Source organism: Physeter macrocephalus, unplaced genomic scaffold (assembly GCF_002837175.3).
Source record: "Physeter macrocephalus isolate SW-GA unplaced genomic scaffold, ASM283717v5 random_613, whole genome shotgun sequence".
Classification (NCBI taxonomy): Eukaryota; Metazoa; Chordata; class Mammalia; order Artiodactyla; family Physeteridae; genus Physeter; species Physeter macrocephalus.
In genome coordinates this window covers 16,391-35,617 of record NW_021145992.1, presented here as the reverse complement: position 1 = coordinate 35,617, position 19,227 = coordinate 16,391, and the positions used below count along the sequence as shown (strand labels likewise).

Genomic DNA, 19,227 nt, shown 5'->3' with positions numbered 1-19,227 from the left:
GTCCAGGAGGCAGGCGGAGCTTGAGAGAGCTTTGGAGGAGGGATTTTAGAGCCGCCCTGCAAGGAAGGTGGTCCAGGGAAGACCGAGGAGGTGGGGGAGACACAGACTGCAGACTGAGGGGAACTGAGGGGGGTGGAGTCTTAGCAGCCAGGGCTGTGGCCTGAGTGGGAGTGGTCAGGGAGGCCTACAGGGCCGGGCCCTGGTGGAGGCGTGAAAGGCGGGTGTCAAGAGCCGACAAGTCTTTCTTGGAGCCTAGCTGGGAGGAGAAGGAAGGGGGGAGCCTTGGAGGGGGCCTAGCGTCGAGAGGGTTTTCAAAGGTAGACAGGGAACGGCCATCGCATCCATGTGTGGAGAGCCCTCCACCCGCTGGGTCCTGCCTCTGGAGATGGAGCAGCCAGAGCAGACGCTGTGGGGGGACACCTTTGGGGTGCGGGCAGGACTACCCCGGGTGGCCTCTCAGGGATCTCAGAGAGGGGGCAGAACACTGCTGGAGGGTGCTTTGCTAAAATGCAAAGTTATGGCCTCACCCCAGCCTTAATTAGTAGGAATTAGGGGGTAGGGGGTAATCTGTCCTTTTAACAAGGCTCCTGGTGACTCTTTGACCAGCAAAGCTGGACACAAAAAGCGAGGTCAACTTCAGAGAGCCGAGTGGCCCCAGGGAGAGTGCTGAGGTCCCCCCAGACTGCTGAGTGGGCTGGGGAGGGCTTCGGTCAAGGGGAGCACTGCTTTGCAGAGATGTCCCCCCGGCAGCGCTGAACTGCTGGGGGGCGGGGCTGGGGAGCAAGGCGGGCACTCAGTAGGACCCGGGAGGTGAAGGAACTGGCCAGGTGGGGTGGGGGGCCCGTCAGACTCTGAGAGAAGATGGAGGGGAGACTGGGGGTTGTATTTCCTAGGACTTGGGACAGGGGGTGGAGGTGACCAGAAGGCATCACAGCAGGAGGCAGAGGGGACGTCCTGCTAGGTTAGGAGCGAGCAGAGGTGACAGGGTGAAGCCAGGAAGGAGAGCACGTTACCTGAATGGTGAGGTGAGACTGGCAGTCGGCACGTAGGGAGCCAGGCTTGGGAGGACCTGGTATTCGGATTCCCAGAGGCCCAATTCCCTACCCCTCAGCACCCCAGCTAATCTAGGTCTGCCTGGAGACCGGAATCTCTGCGTGGCTCCAGGGGGCGGGGCCTTGGAAGTCACCTGGTCCACCCCCTCGCTTTACTGTTGAGGAAACTGAGGCCCAGAGAGGGGAAGGTACTTTCCAAAGTTCACCCAGCAAGGCAGAGTTGGTACCCTCGGTGTCCGGCCACGGGACAGAGGATCCAACCGCGACGCTCCTCCCCGCAACACACACGGGAGAGTGCCAACAGGGCAGGGTCCCTGGGCTTTATGAAAAAGCCCCGCTACCTTTGGGTTGTCGACACCACCTTAAGTTTAGCCCCTGTCCCCAAACGTGGCCCAGAGAAAGAGAGGGAGACAGCCAGGCTGGCTGTTTCTTCAGGTTTTATTACACGGTGGTGTTGGACACCGCTGAGAAGCAAGTATCCAGCTGGGGAGGCCAAAAACGCAGGAGGGGCCCCTTGCTCAGCCCCTGCCACCCCAGACTCTCCCCTGGGCAGAGGGGGGCGTGTCCCCCTTTCCCTTGTCACCAGTTCCTGAGCGGCCCCGCCGCCCCTGCTGAACCAATGCCTGCCTTCCTCCTGGCCAGGGCACTGTGCGACCAGCGGTACAGACGGCAGGGGGGTGGGGCACAGCCAAGGTGAAGGCCGAGTCACCCATCCCCTCCTTCAACAGGGCTAACCCCACACCCTTCATCCCCCACCGATCCCTCAGTCTCCATCCCGGGCCAGGCAGGTCCGAGTCTGCGCTTTGAGCAGCCCTCCCTGAGGGCTTTCGGGGACCTTTGCTCCTCTTGGTAACCTCACAACAAACCTGAGGTAGGTAGGGCAGGAAGTGAACCCATCTGACAGACAGGGAGACTAAGGCTCAAGGAGGTGACGTGACTGGGCTGGGGGGGAGCGTATCTGCCATGCAGCTGGGGGACCTGAGGGAGGGGACGTAGGGGCCTGGAAGACACAGCTGGACAGTGCCACACTTTGACCACCGGCAGGCGGCTCTGCCCAGGGGTCCCAGGGCCCACATCAGGCCTCGCGAGGTCCCAGTGGGCCCCCACCCGGCCCCCGGAGGCAGGGGTAAATCACAGCCCCACAGGTGTAGACAGAGGTGACAGCGGGGAGAGCTCTTCCTCCGCCTCGGGCTGGGGGCCCACCCCGTGGTACAAAAATAAAGGATTTCAGAACGGAACCCCAAGTCCCTGGAGGCGATCTGGGGCCTCACATCCGGGTGCCTCTGGCTTGTAACAGCTAGAAAATAAGAGGGGGCAGGGAGACGGGGTGGGGAGTGGTCAGAACACCGGGAGGAGGATGAGAGGGTGAGGCCGGTGAGGAGGGGGTAGTGCAGGGCCAGGAGAAGGGCAGAGAGGAGATTGGAATGGAGGGAGGGAGGGGTGGGGAGAGAGGGAGAGAGAAAGAGTCAGGTGAGTCACGAGGTCCTTTCTGGGAGGAAGGAGGGGAAGTGTATTCAGAGCTGAGGAGGAGGGGGAGCAGGGAGAGGACCCAGCTCGCCCATCCGGGAGCCCCGTGCCCCACCTTGGGCCGGGGGATGGCCGCCTAGGAGGCCACATTCTGCCAAGGCTCTGGCCAGGGGGTCAAGGCCCAGAGGCTGGTCACCACTGTCTCAGGCAGAAGGTCACAGAGAGCAGCTGTCCGTCCCCATTTTGGAGGCAACTGTGGCCCAGAGAGGGAAAGTGACTTGCCCAAGGTCAGACAGCAGGCAGATAAGACCGAGTGGGGGCTTGTGGGCACCTGGCCAGGGCTTTTTCTGCCACAGCCCGATCCTCAGCCAGCTCCGGCTGACTCCTCCTAGGCCAAGGGAATCCAAGTGTGGCCTGTCCTTCCCACCCCCGCAGAAATAGGGAACCCAGTGCCTCGAGGCTGTGATGCAGCAGCTCCCGAGCGCGCAGGGATGAGGTCAGGGCACCTGGCTTCCGTTTCCCTTCCCGCCTTCCCAGTGTGGCTCTGATGCTGCTGGGCAGGTGGGAAAGAATTTCCTCCCCCTTTTGTCTCGTCTCAGAGCCTCATCCCCAAGGCCAAGATAGGCTGAGAGACTTGGGGGAGGGGAGAAAATCAGCCGGAGGTTCGGCTCAAGTCCAGAAAAACAAGCGATGAGCACCCTCCTGGCTTCCGCCCCTCCCTCCAGCCCTGCCAAGCTACAAACCAGGCATGGCAGCTCTGGGGGCGGGCGAGGGGCCCAGGAGAAGCCCTCACCGCAAGCGCAGCCTCGGGTCTGAGGGGGGTGCAGACAGGAACCTGCGAGGAGGAAACGTGAGGAGGAGGCGAGGAGGTGAGGCCCGGCCTCAGACGTGCCCGGCAGGGTCGGCGGGCACCAAGGGGGTGCGGCTGTGCCCCTCTGCCCCGGGCCCGGAGGCGGGAGGTGCCAGAAGGGGTGCAGGAGGCGGCAGGCGGGATGCTCTGGGATGCGGGGCCGGGGCACCTGGGTGGAGGGCGCAGGAGGCCGGGACCACAGCAGCCCCGGGATGGAGGTGTGAGCAGGCAGAGAGAAAACCCGGACAGGGGCAGAGAGGGAAGAGGCAGGGTGTAGATGAGATCCAGGAGGAAGAAGAGGTGGATGAAGATGAGGCAGGACCTCCGGCGGGAAGCGGAGGAGGAGGAGGAGGCGGTGGTGAGAGGGAGAAAAGGTTAGCGGGATCCTGAGATGACTGGGCTGCAAAGAGAAAGTGAGAGAAGGGATGGTTATGCAGGTGAGGCGCCAGGCACGCGGCTGAGCTAACCCTGGTGGGCCCGCCCCCCGGCCGTCCCGGGACCCCAGGTTCCGCAGCGGGCTCCAGCAGGGAGCGGGCGGGAGGCACGGCTTTTAAGAGCAGTCGTTCTCCTTGGGGGTTGGCTGCACCTTTCTCCTGTGTATCTGCCTCCACCTCCACCTGCACCTGTGCCACCTCCACCTCCTCCTCCAGCCGCTCCTCCTCCAGCTGCTCCTCCGCGCGCTGTGAACCAGCCGGCAGACCCAGGGAAGAAAGAGCGCAGAGCTAACGAGGGGGCCGGGGCCCGCTGGCGGCTGTCCCCGCAGGCCCCCATCTCAGCGTGAAGGGGACGGGCAAGGGGCACCTCCCGGGGAGGGGAGTGCCACAGCCACAGAAGCTGGGGCATCTTGTCGGATCCCCTGGGAAGCCTGCGAGGGGCCTGGGGGGACCAGCAGAGGGTGGGGCCCTGCTGAGAACGCTCACGGGCCTGGCTGCTGGGACGCGGAGCAAGCCTGGGTGAGGGGTGTAAGAGGAAGGGGCTGGGTGTGTGGCCAGGGTAGCCTTGAGGGCTGCCTGGGAAGGCCTCGTTTTAGGAGGACCGACCCAGAGTAGACGTGAGGCCAGGGAAGGCCCAGGGCAGACGCCAGCCAGGTCTGAGATGTCAGCGCCAGGCTCTGGCACCCCAGGTCCTGAGGTCTCTCCCAGAGAGGCAGGAACAGCAAGCTCACCTTGCAGCCTTGCAAGGCCGTGCCGGCCACTGGCCCCGATGGGGGTGGGGTGGGCGGGGCAAGTCACAGCCCAGGGAGGCAGACGGCCAGACGGGAAGCGGAGTTCCTAAGTCTCCAGCACATAGGGACAGGCTTCTAGAAGGAACGGTCTCCCTTCTTCCCAGCCTGCCTAGCTGCCTGCCCCACTGGTCCTGCCAAAGGCCCCTCAGGCTTCCGATCAGCTCTGGGTCCAGGGTGGCAGGACCTCCGATTAGCCCCCTCCCCGCCGGCCAGCTGATGCTGCCTCACAGGCCAGGGTGGAAACACAGGGCCGGACCCCAAGGGCTCCAGACCCCTCTGCTGCTGAGTCCTAGGAGGGAGCCTGCGGGAGGGACAGGATTAACGGATTCGGCTTCCCTGCCCCAGCCCAGGCCCCTGGGAAATAAACTGGCCCTTTGGATCCCAGAAGTTCCAAGCTGGTGGTCCACCCCTCCCACTCCTCTGAGAACACAACCAGGGTGCCCAGAGGGGGCGGGACTTGTCCAAGGTCACACAGAGCGCTCACAGCACGCCCAGACCCCTAGTCCAGTGCACTCCCCCTCGTGCTACGCTGCCCCGTGGCCACCGTGTGACCACCACCCAAGTGGCATCTAAGTCCACTCTCGCCGTGCCCTGGGGATAATCTCATCTCATTGCCCCCCAAGTCTGGGCCTGGGTAACTGGCGTGAGCAGGCAGGACGGTGGGTGGCATGGGATGGATGGCATCGGCTGTGACCAGGGGGTCAGGCGTGTGCAGCGGGAGGGAAAAAGAAGCACGGATGGCTAGGTGGAGGGCAGCGAGGGGAGGGAGGAAAGGCAGGGAGGCCGAGGTCGGGGCAGGGGCAGAGGGCTCACCTTGGTTTTGCGGCTGGACTCGGAGCTCAGTCCGTGCGGGGAGCTGTAGAGCTCCTTGGACACCACGCACAGGAACTCTGCCTGGTCCTCGCTGCCATAGTTGTAGGAGGAGCCGATGTTCACCAGCTGGAGGGGCGGAGCATGGGGAGAAAAACGATAGGATGGGGTTGAGGGGACGGGGTGGGCGGACACTGGCACTTGTCAACTGTGCCCCGATCTTGCTGCTCCATTCAGGCCCATCCCTGGGTTTCCAGAGGACACCTCTGGCGCAGAGTCCTCTCCCCCTCCGCCCCCACCTATGCCTCTGGTCTATTTCCAGGGCCAGCCTCCCCACATGGCTTGGCTCGACCTGATCCTTAGAGGAGGAGGGTTATCACTGCTGCTCCTCTCCCATATCTAGCAGGCAACGACCTAAAAGCAGGCAGAGGCCTGTAATGGGCAGGTTGTCTCCCTCTGTCCCAGATGCGGCTGAGGCAGCCCCAGAACCAGGTTGCGGGATGGGGTTGGCATGACCTGGTGGAGCTCCATAGAATATTCTGTTCCCTGTTGGAAGCAGAGGTAGAACAGGTCACCCGTTCCTTACGCCAGTGGTCCCTGACGTGCTGGCTCAGCCTTTGAGAGCCCATGCAATTGCCAAAGACTCCCTTAGGCTTTCAAGAGTGGCCCCACCTTTGTTCTGGGGTCCCTAAAATAACCACACCTGCAGGGCCCCTTCTGGCTGATAAAGGCCCTGCACATGTTGGGTCTCATTCGGCCCCCAGGAACCCTCATCCTGCAGACAGAGAGGAAAAATCAGCCCCTTCGGCAGATGAGGTTTGGAGAGGTGGTGAAGTCCCACAGCCAGGAAGAATCTGAACTTGAATGTGGATTCAAATTCAGGATTTGAATCTGGGACCCCGAGTCCTCTCAGGGGTCCTATAGACTTCAATGCTTCTAATAATTCACAGGAAGCTAGCTAGCTCCAATGTTTAGAGGCCTACTCTGGGCTAGGGACTTTATCCATGGTCTTTCTAATCTACACAACATTCCTGCAAAGGAAGCCCTACTGGTCCATGTCACAGATTCGGAAACTGAGGCCCAGAGAGATACGACTTGCTCAAGATCACACAGCACGTCAGTGGTGAGGTCTAGATATGAATCCAGGCTTCCGGCTCCTGGACTGGGCTTGTTCCTCCATCCTGCCCGGCCATCCTGGGAAGCCTGGCCTTCTTCAACCTCCAGGTGCAAGGGAGCTTGTATGGATATAGGGTAACCCAACCCTTCCCCTTCTCTAAGGGCAAATTTGACCTTGGGTTAACTTGTTGGCTCTGATCCTCTGGAAACCTGAGAGAGGTGTGACGTCAGCTGCATTACTAGAGCGACACCGTTTATGATAAAAATCTCTCCTGGTGGTAAACTGCATAGGTACCGGGAGGAAGTACAGGTCACCATAAATACCTCACGGGAAGCCGCTGCTCTGGGCTCCCCTGAATGTGGCAATGCTTGGAACTGGGCATGTCCCTTGCGGGGACCTGGAATCTATGCCTATGGAATTGTTACACGAGGTGTGGCCCCAAGGGGACCTCCGCTCTCCTATGTGGATCTTGTCTCCTCACACCAGAGCTGTCGCTTGGGGGCCAGAGACTCACAAACTACGGTGTAGACCACTACCTGGTTGCTGGGAGGGCTCCCATTAAAGATGATTCCCGGGAGCTGCCCTGCGGCCACCGGGGCTTCCCTCCTCTCTCCTTCCTGGTCAGTCTGCTGCCAAGTGTGGCCTTTCTTAATCTTGTTTAGTCTGTCTTAAGACCCCGGGTGGGGGCTGCAGTGGGCACCCCAAGGCTGGGGCTGCGGGAAGGGAGGGGCCTGCTTTGCCTGGGGGTGTGGCCCAGCCCACCTGCTCGAAGCGCCAGCCGTCGGACATGGTGGAGACCATCTGCGTGAGCTCCTCCTCCTGGCACTGCAGCACGCGGTACACGTGCTTGGGCGGGACCTGCAGGCAGAGGGGGGACGTGGAGGGCACCTGTGGGAGTGCCAGGCACCCCGGGGGTGGGAAGAGCACCTGTCCTCCCCCCACCATCTACCCCTAAGAAGGACAGAAGTGAGGGAGGGGAGATGGGAGCCATGTTCTGAGTACCTACTATGTGCCAGGCACTCGACGTGCATGTTCTCACTTAATCCCTCCAAAAACCCTAGGAGTTATGGGATGTTCATGGAAGTTCAGAGAGGGTCAGTTACTTGCCCAAGGTCACCCAGCTAAAGAGTAGCAGAGCCAGAAATGGAACACAGGTGATACACGTGGGAAAGGAGGAGGGGCTTAGGGGACATCCTGGGGCACTAACTGAGGCAGGTCCTCCAGGGGACGCGGGGCACCCTCTCTTCAATCTCCTGGGGCTGGGAGATGGTGCCTCACTACCCAGTTCCCACCCTCCATGTCTCCCCCAGGGTGGGCAGAGAATCTCTCCAGCTCCTCCTACAGCCTGGCCCCTTAGGCCTAGGGTCCAAGCTCAGAAACGGCAGCTCCAGAAGCTTGTGCCGTGACCTCCAGGGGACCACCTGAGCCCATGAAGTGGACGATGTAATAATCCCACGTTGCCTCCCACGGGGCCCCCTGTACCTCCACAATGACCCCATTTTGCCTGGGAGGAAGGGAAGGATGGGCAGTTCTCAGCACCTCTATATTCCACAAGAGGAAATCAAGGTCCAGAGAGGGGTGCGATTGGCCCAAGGTCACACAGCAAACAGAGCCGAGGCGGGGAAAGAACCCAGAGTCCGTCTCCCAGTCTGGGGCTTTGCTGAACGGTTTGGGAGCTGGATAAGCACTCCTCCCCTTACAGGAGAGCTTGGCCTCCCCAAGGAAAACTAGCTCTGCCTCTCCCAACCTTCCTCCTGACGCCCCTCCCCCATCCCCGCCACCCCCTGCCCTGGCCAGGGATGCTGCCCCGCTGCCCTGCAGCCCCCCGACCTGTGTGACGGTGTAATCCTTCTCCTCCATCCGGTCTTTGATGATGCGGATCAGCGGGCCGATGTTGTAGAACTCCGCTTCCTCCAGGACCCCTGGCACAGACAGAGCAGCACCCCACCCCCGTCACTCCCACTGCTCCCGTGCCCCGTGCTCACCTTGTCCCCTCCACCTCCACCCCCTGCTCCAGGCACACAAGGGTGATGAGCCTCTGAGTTCGGGGCTCAGGCAAGAGGGAACACTTCCTTCCTCGGGTCCCGCGCTCTCTGTAGTAGGGGTGAGAGGCTGCCATTCAGTGGCACTATAGCCCTGCTGCGCTGAGCAGTGAGCCAGCGATGGCTGCCAGCCCTCTAGTCTGGGGCTCTCCAGAGACAGTGGGCCCGTTGGGACTGGACCCTATGCCACAGTGAGAAGGGGCTTGGCTGGCCCCCGATTACATGTTCCCATTTATGCAGCACACGCTAAGTGCCAGGCACCGTGCCAGGTATGTTACACTCTTTACCACAGTTAATTCTCAGCACAAGAAGTAGGTACTTTCATCACCCCCACTGAACAAACAGGGAAACCGAGGACCCGGCAAAGCAGCGGCTGTGCAAGGCCACACACCTGGCACTCGGCAGAGCTGGACTCACACTCAAGTTCCTCTGCCTTCTAGATGCATAATCTTGGTGCGTGTGCATCTCTCCAATCACTACACTTCACAGTTTGCAAAGTCCGTCCTGTGCTCACCACAGGCCCCAGGGTCATGGAGGAAGCAGGCGTTATTGTCCTCATACAGTTAAGGAGACTGAGAGTCTTAGAGACTGAGCGAGTGCCCTCTCCAGTGAAGGGAACAGCCCTCGGCCTTAAGACTCCCCTAAGCTCCTGCGGGGCAGAGACACTTCCTGTCCTTTCCACGACTGGACTCTGGGCTCCCCGGGGACAGGGCCCATGTCTGATGTCCCCGGCGCCCACACCCACCTAATACAGAGGAGGCAGTGAGTGAGTGCTACTGCCAGGATGCCTCCCGTGGAGCCCTTCAGATGACAGACAACTAACTCTGCATCACGGGTCCTCAGTACCAGGCACCGTGCTAAGTGACGCATTTGCATTAGCTCCTTTGATCCTCACAGCAGCTCAGCAAGGTGGGTGCTATTGTCACCTCGTTCCACAGATGCAGGCATGGAGGCACAGAGGGATAAGTGACTTTCCAGGTGTCACACAACTAGTCAGTTTCCTCCTGGATCCCCTGGCCCCTTGGATCGGGGCTCTAGCCCTGTCTAAAGGTGCTGGGAGTGCCAGGGCTTGACAAACCCAGAACCTGTAAACAGGTGCTGGCCGTGACGCTGAAGTGTTTACCTCCCCTCCCCATGGGACCTACTCCTGGGCCCAGGCCACGCCCATGGTACCTGCTGCCCCAGGGGCTGCCGGGAAAGCTGTGGGACTCCGCGGAGCCGACGCCTACAGCGGGCTCTGATTTTGAAGCTGTGGCCTTCTGGGGAGCCACCTGGCTTCTAGATCACTGTGTCCACAGGGGTCAGGATGGAAGACCGTGGGCCTGAGTGAGGAGGGAGGGGCTGTGCTAGACACCTCCAGGGTACAAGCCCCGGGACTCATGACATCTGTTCTCCCAGAACATGTCCCTAATGCAGATCACGGCCCCTCCTTTACATACACAAGTGGAGACTCGGAAAGGAGAAGTGACATGTCCAAGCTGGTCTGGCTGGGTCAGGTGACTCAAGCCACACCCTGTGCCCTAAGGAAAAGTGGACTTGGCACCCCTGCTCCTGGCAGGGGCTCTGCCAGCAAGCCTTTCTCCCAGGCATGGCTCCCCGCTGTCCGCTGGGCCCGGAATTGGGCATCTACAGGGCCTCAGCCAGCCAGGCCTGGGAAGGACCACACCCCTGCCTGAGAGCAGGCTCCGCCCACCCCTGCCTCCACCCACAACTGTGCTGCAAGGGCTGCCGGATCTGGGCGAGGAGTCACCCACTCGACCCACCTGCTGACCCACGTGAGCCCTCACCAGGCATCTGAGATACCCCATCGCCCAGACAAAGAGAGCCACACCTCTCCCCATGGCCATCTCCACCCACAACTGGCTTCCCAGAAGTCCAGGGGAAAGGGCATCCCTGCCCAGCCTCACTGGCTCCCTCTATCCTCTGCTTCCGTGTTTCTGTCACCTCCCCAGCAGCACCCAGTGGAAGCATGGGCCAGTCACCTTGGCATAGTCCCTAAGCTCAGCCTGGGCACAGGCTTTGGGAGTCAGTCCTGTCAGGAATGAGAAGAAGCAGGAAACATGGTAGAAAGCAGATGTCCCCTGAGGACGGCCGAAATGGCTTTGCGCCTCCACAGGAGGCCCCGGCAGACTGCAGAGGGCAGGGCTAGGGTATGGGCCCCGGCCGCCCCCGGACCAACTCACCCTCCTCAGCCATGTCCTTGTCCAGCACCAGCTTGCCATGCCGGAGGAAGTTGAGAATGGGCCCGAAGTAGGTGGGGTCACGGTCGATGAGGTAGGCCCCGGTCTCATCCTACAAAGGCGAGGGGCACAGGCAGTGAGAGGAGAGTGAGCCCCGCTGCCCTGCCTGACCTCTCACTTCAGTCCCGGTAAAGGATCAGAGGGAGGGCGGGAGGGGGCCGAGTGTCTGCTCTCCCCCAGAACACTGTGTCCTGATGGAGTAAAAAGGCTTTGGGGTCAGATACACCTAGGTTCAAATTCTGCCTCGGCCTTTTCCTGACTGTGTGACCTGGGGCCAGTGATTTGGCCTCTCGGAGCCACCCTCTTCTTTCCCATAACTGGGGAGCATTGTGACCATCCGGTGAGGTCTGAGTGGCACCTGACCCAGCGGAGGGCTCAGGGATTGTCCCTCTTAGACGTTATTCCCCAAAGCCAGCCCTACACTGTCTCCACCAGATCCCCTGTCATTCTGGGGATGTTTACAAGTTTCCAAAAGAGCCGCTATCTCATTGGATACCCTCGGCCTGCACGGAGGCAGAGCAGGCATCAATAAAACTCTGCAGAGAGAAAACGGAGACATCACAGGTGAGGGGACTTGCCCAAGGTCACAGCATCAGAGGGTCAGGAAACAGGAGAGAGGGGGCCTCAGAGGTCATCGCCAGGCCAGCCCGCTGGGGTTACAGACAGGAGGCTGAGCAGGGAAGGCTTTGACCCAAGGTCATACAGGAGGTTTGCAGCAGAGCCGAGATGGGAACCCAGAAATGGTGCCCCAGGCCAGCGCTCCTACCTGATGAAGCCCAGCTGAGAAGGCACCCCAGGATTTCTCCACCCAGCTCCCTGTACCCCAAGGCTACCCATACCCCAAAGGGCGGGGAGGCGGGGAGGCGGGGAGAAGCAGACTCAGTAACTCCTTCCGTGGTGCAGGAGTCCGGTCTGGGCAGGAGAGAATGCCCTAGGTGTCTGTCTCTTCCCACAGCCCCAAAGGAGGGGGAGAGTCCCCATCCATCAGCCTCCTGGGTTGGGAGCCCAGATCAGCGCTCAAAAACTCCAAATGGGCGCAGCCCGGCGTTGTCCTGTTGCCACGGCAATGGGCACATCCCTCACTCTCCGATCCATTTCCTTCTCCCCTCCTCCGGCCAGTTCTTCCCGCCTCCAGCTCTTCGGAAATAAACCCAGCCGGGTGTCCAGCCCCGCGGGCGGGCCGGGCTGCACAACCAGATTCCGGCGAGCTAAGGATCCCCGACCGCCGCCCACCCCGCGGGCCTCACCCGGTCAGACTGCAGCTCTTCCCCCTGGCACAGGCGGCTGAGGAAAGACTTCTGCTCGCGGCACAGCGTTTGCCGGGTGGTCAGGAACACCGTGCCCCCGACGTTGAGCCTCACCCACTTGCTCCAGCCGCCTGCCCCCGCCGGCGGCGCTGCCTCGCGGGCCTCCATCCTCATCGCTCTTCCCAGCATCTGCATCCTGCCGGCAAGGCGGCTGGAGGCGGGCATGTACCGCGCGCCGGGCATGCCGGGAGTTGTAGTTCGAGCCGCCCCACGTGAGTGCGGCCAGGGGTGAGGGTCAGCCGACGCCCTCTATCCCAGCCTTCTCCAGCTCCGCCCTACTTTGCCCTTCCTGGGAGGCCTACAAACGGGAGTTTCTTAAAGAAGCTCTTTGTCCAAGTTACTCTGTGTTTGGAGAAGGTCAAGTTCGAGGTCACTGGGAAAATAGTGGTACCCCAAATCAGCGATCCTCCCATTTGGTCTCCACATTGTTTTCCCTTTGTCCAGTTTGGGTGATCAAACAGCTGACAGGAAAAGGAACTTCTCCCTCCCCAAATTCCTATAGCATTTACCTGTATCTGTTTTCTAATATTCTTTCATTCTGCCTTTGGGGGTGGGGGGGTGAGGAGAGCTGGGTTCTTTCCCCACATAAATTTTTTGAGGACCACACAGTCGGGCTTAAAAGTTGGCTCAGCACCTTCCATATTCCAGATGCTTGATGCATCTATTATATTGGGTTGGCCAAACAGTTCGTTTGGGTTTTTCCGTGACATCTTACGGAAAACCCCGAACGGTTTGGGAGGACCACACAGTCGGGCTTAAAAGTTGGCTCAGCACCTTCCATATTCCAGATGCTTGATGCATCTATTATATTGGGTTGGCCAAACAGTTCGTTTGGGTTTTTCCGTGACATCTTACGGAAAACCCCGAACGAACTGTTTGGCCAACCCAGTATTATTCATTGGTGCTTTTAGCAGCACTGTGAGGTCTCTGTTACTGTATCCATTTTACAGATGAGGACACAGAAGTGAAGTGACCTGCTGGCCTCACACAGCTGGTGAGTGGCAGGCTGGCATGAACCCAGGTGGGTTCCAAGTGCATTTCCACCACCAAGGCCCCTTTCCTGCTCCTTGGGAGAGATTTCTCGGGAGGAAGAGTCAAGAGGGTGCTGGATGAATGTTTGGAGAACAGGGTTTTCATCCTGGCTTTTGTAGGGTGAAGGGCTGGGAGAGGTCTCAGTTTACCCATCTGTAATTCAGGAGGGGGAAGACAGATTGGTTCTGTGGGTGCCCTTCTGAGCCAGATAACTCAGAGGTGGGACTGCTATCGTGGGCCCTGCAGGATGCGGGAAGGGAGCAGCTCCTCATGTGGTTTGGGACCAGGCAGGGACAAGGGCTGAAGGGAAGCTGTCCTCCTTAACTTCCTTTCCTTCTCACTGTTTCGGTCCTGGTCCTGGATTAAGGGGGGAGGGTCTGAGGCTCTCCTCAGTGATCTCAGTGTCACACACACAGGCCCCACACACTGGCAGCCTGGCCCTGCATGGCAGTGGCGGGGGGCGGGGTGGTGGGTTCTGTTACCCCTCGGGCTCTGCTTTCTCCATAAACCTTTCCCCTTGGCAGGGAATGGGTCACAGCTGCTAGACTCCTGCTCCTGGGAACTTGTGTTCTCTTAAACACAAATTCAAGTATGATCTTGAGCAACTTCCTCCCTGGGCCTCAGTTTTCTCTTTTGCAAAGTGGGAATTAGAATAGTTGCTACTGGAGAACATTGTTGTTAAGATTAAATTATGTCGGTAAAACACCTGGCATAGCCCATGGCTTTTAGTATACTGAATAAATGAATGAGTGAATGAATGAAATGGGTTATAGGATATGAACTGGCCTTGGAAGATCAGCAGCACTCCTGGCACTTGGTGAGTCCTCAAGCATTGTCAGCTAAAACAAAACCAGAGCAGGGAATATTTCTTTTCCACTTAAGGGGTGTAGGCAGGGAGTGATGTGGTCAGATATGTAACTTGGATCACTCTGGGGGCTGCAGAGGGGGATGGTTCGAAGCCTCAAGAGACCAGCCAGGAGGCCACCTGGGTGAGAAGTGGGGAAGCCCCAACCAAGGCGCTGTCAACTGGGCCAGACAGGAGTGGGTGGCTTCAGTGGATACTTGGGAGGCGGAAGTGAAGGTTGAAGGGACTGGGAAGGAGGGAGGAGGAGGAAGGAGGAGGGGCCACACTGACAGCCCTGGCTTCTGGCTTGAACCAACAGTGTTTCCCTGAAGCAGGAGAGGCAGATATGGGGAGTGATCAGCGTTGAGGAGGTCGGTTTGGAGCCTGTATTTGCAGCGCCTGTGGGCCAAGCAAAAATTGTCCTTGCAGGTGTGATACTCAGGAAAGCAGCATGGACTGGAGAGGACAGGTGGGGCTGTCCCGAGCCTAGGGTGGGGAGGAACCTAGGAAGGCCCTCCTCAGGGGGTGGCTCCAGTGGATGAAGAGGACGGGGCAAAGTCTGGAGAGCAAGGAACAAGAGCCATACTCCAGAGACCAAGAGGGGGCCAGTTTGAATGAGCAAGTTCATATGAGGAGTGAAAGTTGAGAAGGCAAGTGTAGCATCACGGAGCCACGGGAACCCAGGGCTTGCCTGACCCAACGTGTTGCTGCAGATGTGACAAAGCCGGGGCCGGGAGGCATAGAAAACTTGCACGGCGTTACTCAGCAGATGTGGAGCAGACCCCAGGTTTCTTGGGCCAGCCCTCGCCCACCTGGGGCTGCCTCTCCTGGCGAGGAGCATGTCCACGCAGCACACTTGGACAGCATGGAGCTTTTAAGCTAAGGAGGCATGTCATCCATGTGGCACTTGGGGAAGTTTAATCTGGCGTTGGTGCACAGTCGGGTTGGGGCGAGATCCTGGGGCCGGGAGGGAGAAATGGGGGTGACCTGCCCAGAGCCCCCTCCTCCTCCCTGCTCATATCCTGTTTTCTTGTGTTTCCCCCACTGCACAGTGATCATTCTGAGGACAGACACCATCCCTGGGCTGCTGTGTCACAGGTGTCACTGGTCCTGGCTTAGGAGGGGCGAATGGAACAAACCCCCCCCCCCCAGTGCTGGGAGTGTTTTTAGGACAGGGATCGGTCTTCTTCCTTCACACTGGCTTCCGCTGTATTTTATTTCACTGCTTCAGTGCTTCCTATGTGCCAGACGCTATTCTAAGCGCATCACCCCATGTAACAGGTGTGCTCAGGGAGACAGGTGATAGCAGGAGCTCCCCTTTACTCATCTAACATGCCAGAGACCGTGTCCCAGGCATTCTGTAACAGCAACAGCAGCTGTCACCGATGGAGGGTTAACTCTGGACCAGGCCAGGCCCGTGCATAATTCTCACAACAGCCCCATGCAATTGATCCTGTTCCCACCTCCATCTTGTGGAAGGTGAGACTGAGGCTCCAAGACCATGGGCCTCCCTAAGTGATGCTGGGGACGGCTACCAAGGGCAGAGCCGGCCTCCGAGCCTGTCTCATTGACTCTGAAGTCCAAGCCAACATGGAGTCCCGATGCACCCTTGCACAGGCGTTCTTAACCTCGCCAGGTACAGATGAGGAAACCGCACTCACATGCGTGGTCCAGTGCAGACCCGCTTAGCCCAGTACCAGGGCTCATCACCATCGTGGGCTGGGGTCCTGAAAGTGTCGGGGAGGCTAGGCCAGCACTTTTGGTCCCAGAGGGGAGGGGAAGGCTTTGGATAAACCAGCCTTACCCACCTCCTTCCTCAGAAACCCCCAACTATCCCTAGACACCAGCATCCCCTCCGTAAGCATCTAAAATGTTCCCACCTGAAGCAACACCCTCCCTCCCACCAACCATCTTTCAGTGCCATGACTGTCTGTTGAGCACCAACTAGGTGACAGACATCGAAACACAGAGATGAAGGCGCCAGAGGCGGTCCCTGCCCGAGACGGGGCTTCGGTTAGGGGGAGGTGAGTCTGAGAGGTTTTGACAAAACATGGAATCCCAGACTGTTCTGCTTGTAATCACAGACTGGTACTCTTCATAGTTTTATGCATGTATTCTCCATTTAGAGGATAAAACCAAACATCCCTTAGACACTTTCTCTGGAGATTGGTTACCCTGGAGGACAGCCGAACTCCAAATGCCGGCTGGTTGCACTGCCCCCTGCTGTCCCCTTCTGGGAAGAGCAGCTCTCGGGTGTTTTTTAACATGGCTCTGAAGAGGGCTTGAAAGCGAGACCGGACAGAGAGGTGATTAAGGGGCACAAAGCTCCCAGATAAGGATGCCAGCCCAGGCTTTGCAGCTTGCTAGCTGGGTGACCTTGGGAAAGTTACTTAACCTCTCTGAACCTCAGTTCCCCATATCTCAATTGGGAATAATAGTACCTAGCTCATGCAGTTGTTGTGAGGATTCAATAAACTAACACGTGAAGCCACATGAAGAGCACTCAGCACACCGTCTGGGCAAAGCCTCAGTGGATACTGGCTTTCGTGAAACCAATCCTGCCACTCTGTCTATGGTCGTTTGGGCCAAAGATCAGAGACTGAGCCAAAGGCTGCCCCTTCAGATCCATTTCCCATCGGCCAGGGATGAACCAACCCAACAAACACTTCCCTGCTGGAGTCGGAGGGAGAGGCAGAGAGAAAGGCCACCCCAAATGACCCAGCTTCCAGAGCAGAGCGGCTGCCATTTCCTCATGCTAAACCCCCAAGACCTAAATGGACCTGGGAAACTCTACTGCCAGAGAGAGCTGAAGGAACAGAAAATGCATCCTGAAGTTCTCACCTGAGCACATCACTGTGTCCTATTTTGAACCTTCTCATCTTCTAATCAGCATCCCCCACATCTGAGGGGTTTGTTCACATCTGCTGTCAGTTCCATGACTAAGACATCATTCATCCCTGCTGGGTTTTTTGGATTCGGTATTCCTCTTCCCCACGTTCAGAATGTCAGAACATTCTGATTAGTCTCAACTCTTCCTTTTTTTGTGTGTGGTTTTTCTTTTACATCAAATCCAGTCCTATCACTGCCTTGGCTGACAGCTCTGCCTCTTATCTTGGAGTGGAGGTTGTTGGTTCTGAGTCGGCACCTTTTCAGGTCACCTGAACAGAAGAACAAGCATAGCCAGTGAACGAGAGCATGTCCTGACCAGCCAGAAGTATTCAAACACGCTTTCAGAGGCCCAGGGTCCAGAGTTTGCATCTCTCCTCCACGGTTCCCTGGCTGTGAGACCTCGCTAATTAGTTATGTAATCTCTTCAACTCTCACTTTACACCATTTGCAATATTTACAGCATAATATTATTCATGCTTCTCAGTGTTATTACATGCAGTAAATGTTAGCTATTATGACTGAGCACCTACTATGTGCCACACCTGGGCTAGAAGTATTGCAGCCCAGATGGGTATTATTATACCCATTTTACAGACGGGGCTCAGAGATAACTGGTCCACAAACTTGAATATCTATAAGATAACAAGTATGCCACAATGCATTTACCTGGAACTTCCTCTAATTTCTCAACAAATATTCACAGAGCCTGCCCCAAGTGCTCCATTTTAGCGTTTCCAAAATGGAGATGCGGACCCTACTCCCCTTGAAGAGCCCGTACTGTAGGCCTGTAATGTCTGCAGACTCCAGGGGCCGCCATTCGCATCGCGGAAGGGCAGCCAAGGGTCTGAAAGGAGGTGTGCCTTTCTCCAGTTTGCACAAAAGTGCAGCTGGGTTTGAACGTACCGCTTTCCCAGCCCGGGGCCCGGCTGGATGCCCTCAGCCTGCGCGCTGCTCTCTTCCACCAGCGGGCGGGGTCTCAGTGGGTTCCCGGCCTGTCTTGACCCTGCGGGACTGTGGCCGGCGATTCGGCTTCACCGGCAGGGGGCGCACCAGTCTGCCCGGGTCCTTGGGGGCCCTAGCACTGTTACTATTATTCTGTATTTTGATGCTGAAAGTCTAAGAGTTGGTCAATAGGAACTCCTCTAAGCTGGCTCCTGTATCTTTTAAAAAAAAATACTTTCTTAAATAAAATGCTTCACCTTTTAAAAAAATTGTGGTAGGGCTTCCCTGGTGGCGCAGTGGTTGAGAGTCCGCCTGCTGAGGCAGGGGACACGGGTTCGTGCCCCGGTCCGGGAGGATTCCATATGCCGCGGAGCAGCTGGGCCCGTGAGCCATGGCCGCTGGGCCTGCACGTCCGGAGACTGTGCTCCACAATGGGAGAGGCCACAACAGCCGTGAGCCATGGCCACTGAGCCTGCGCGTCCGGAGCCTGTGCTCTGCAACGGGGAGAGGCCACAGCGGTGAGAGGCCCGCGTACCGCAAAAAAAAAAAAAAAAAAAAAAATTGTGGTAAAATACACTTAACATAAAACTGACCATTAAAGTGGTCCAGATTATGCCACTGTGGCAGAAAAATTATTTTGAGCTGAAGGCATTTGGGAGTAGGCTTTTTTCCTGAACTACTTTATCAGCCTAAAAGCTGAGACTCCCCAAAATCTCAAAAGAACTTGTCGTAAATCCCCTCTCCAGGAGCAACCAGGGAAAATTGACTCTTATCCTTGGAGACTGCAAGTGCAAACCACCCCTAAACAGACATCGTCTCAAAACTAAGGACTCATTTATCTTTCCTAAAAGTAATTTATTTTCCCTTCCCTTTCCCTTACTAAAATAGTATTTAAGCCCCAAATTCCCTCCCTGAGTCCTACTTCTTTGTGAACTCCCATATGTATGTCTGTGATTAAAATCTGTCTTCTTTCAGGAATTCCCTGGTGGTCCAGAGGTTAGGATTTGGCACTATCGCTGCCAGGGCCTGGGTTCAATCCCTGGTCTGGGAACTAAGATCCTGCAAGCCACAAAGCAAAAACAAAAAAAACAAAAAAATTAAAACTCTCTTCTCTTCTCTCTGTCTTGGCCCCCAAAACACAAACCTGAGAGGGTAGAGGACAAGTTTTTCCTTGGTACCATCTTCACCATTTTGAAGGGTAGAGTTCAGTGGCATTAAGTATATCCACATTATAGCCATATCATCACCACCATCCCTTTTCATCTTGAAAAACTTAAATCTGTATCCATTAAACTAGCGGTTTCCAACCTTTTTGGCACCAGGGACTGGTTTCCTGGAAGACAATTTTGCCACTGATGGGGTGGGGTGGGGTTGGTGGGTTGGTTCAGGCAGTGACACAAGCGGTGGGGA

The 19,227-nt window shown here is 57.8% G+C and overlaps 1 protein-coding gene and 1 non-coding gene across 8 annotated transcripts; one reads left to right on the top strand and one right to left on the bottom strand.

Annotated features, from left to right (window-relative positions):
• Nucleotides 1-1,474: 1,474 nt before the first annotated feature.
• Nucleotides 1,475-12,264, bottom strand: KCTD17 (potassium channel tetramerization domain containing 17). 7 transcript variants are annotated; one of them, XM_007111768.3, is made up of 9 exons: nt 12,051-12,255; nt 10,747-10,855; nt 8,352-8,443; nt 7,284-7,379; nt 5,408-5,533; nt 3,956-4,049; nt 3,687-3,769; nt 3,263-3,354; nt 2,189-2,349 (listed from the first exon to the last, which is right to left on the bottom strand). In XM_007111768.3, exons 1-9 carry the CDS (start codon nt 12,243-12,245, stop codon nt 2,280-2,282), a joined length of 957 nt encoding a protein of 318 aa, XP_007111830.1. In that variant the 5' UTR covers nt 12,246-12,255; the 3' UTR covers nt 2,189-2,279. The 7 variants fall into 7 exon arrangements, with proteins under 7 accessions (XP_007111827.1, XP_007111829.1, XP_007111830.1 ...); XM_007111765.4 differs by lacking the exons at nt 3,263-3,354; nt 3,687-3,769 and having other exon boundaries at nt 1,475-2,349; XM_055083255.1 differs by lacking the exon at nt 3,687-3,769 and having other exon boundaries at nt 2,223-3,354.
• Nucleotides 12,265-18,796: 6,532 nt separating this feature from the next.
• TRNAD-AUC (transfer RNA aspartic acid (anticodon AUC)) lies at nt 18,797-18,868 on the top strand. Its single transcript has one exon. It is a non-coding gene; the product is annotated as a tRNA-Asp (tRNA).
• The last annotated feature ends 359 nt before the right edge of the window (nt 18,869-19,227 follow it).

What these genes read in the sequence shown, in the direction of transcription:
- KCTD17 (XM_028486149.2), bottom strand. Translation starts at nt 12,245, where the DNA reads ATGCAGATGCTGGGAAGAGCGATGAGGATGGAGGCCCGCGAGGCAGCG. An exon ending in AGGATTACACCGTCACACAG is followed by an intron (nt 7,380 to 8,351) that starts GTCGGGGGGCTG and finishes CTCTGCCTGCAG; the next exon opens with GTCCCGCCCAAGCACGTGTA. An exon ending in ACGGCTGGCGCTTCGAGCAG is followed by an intron (nt 5,534 to 7,283) that starts GTGGGCTGGGCC and finishes CCGCCCCTCCAG; the next exon opens with CTGGTGAACATCGGCTCCTC.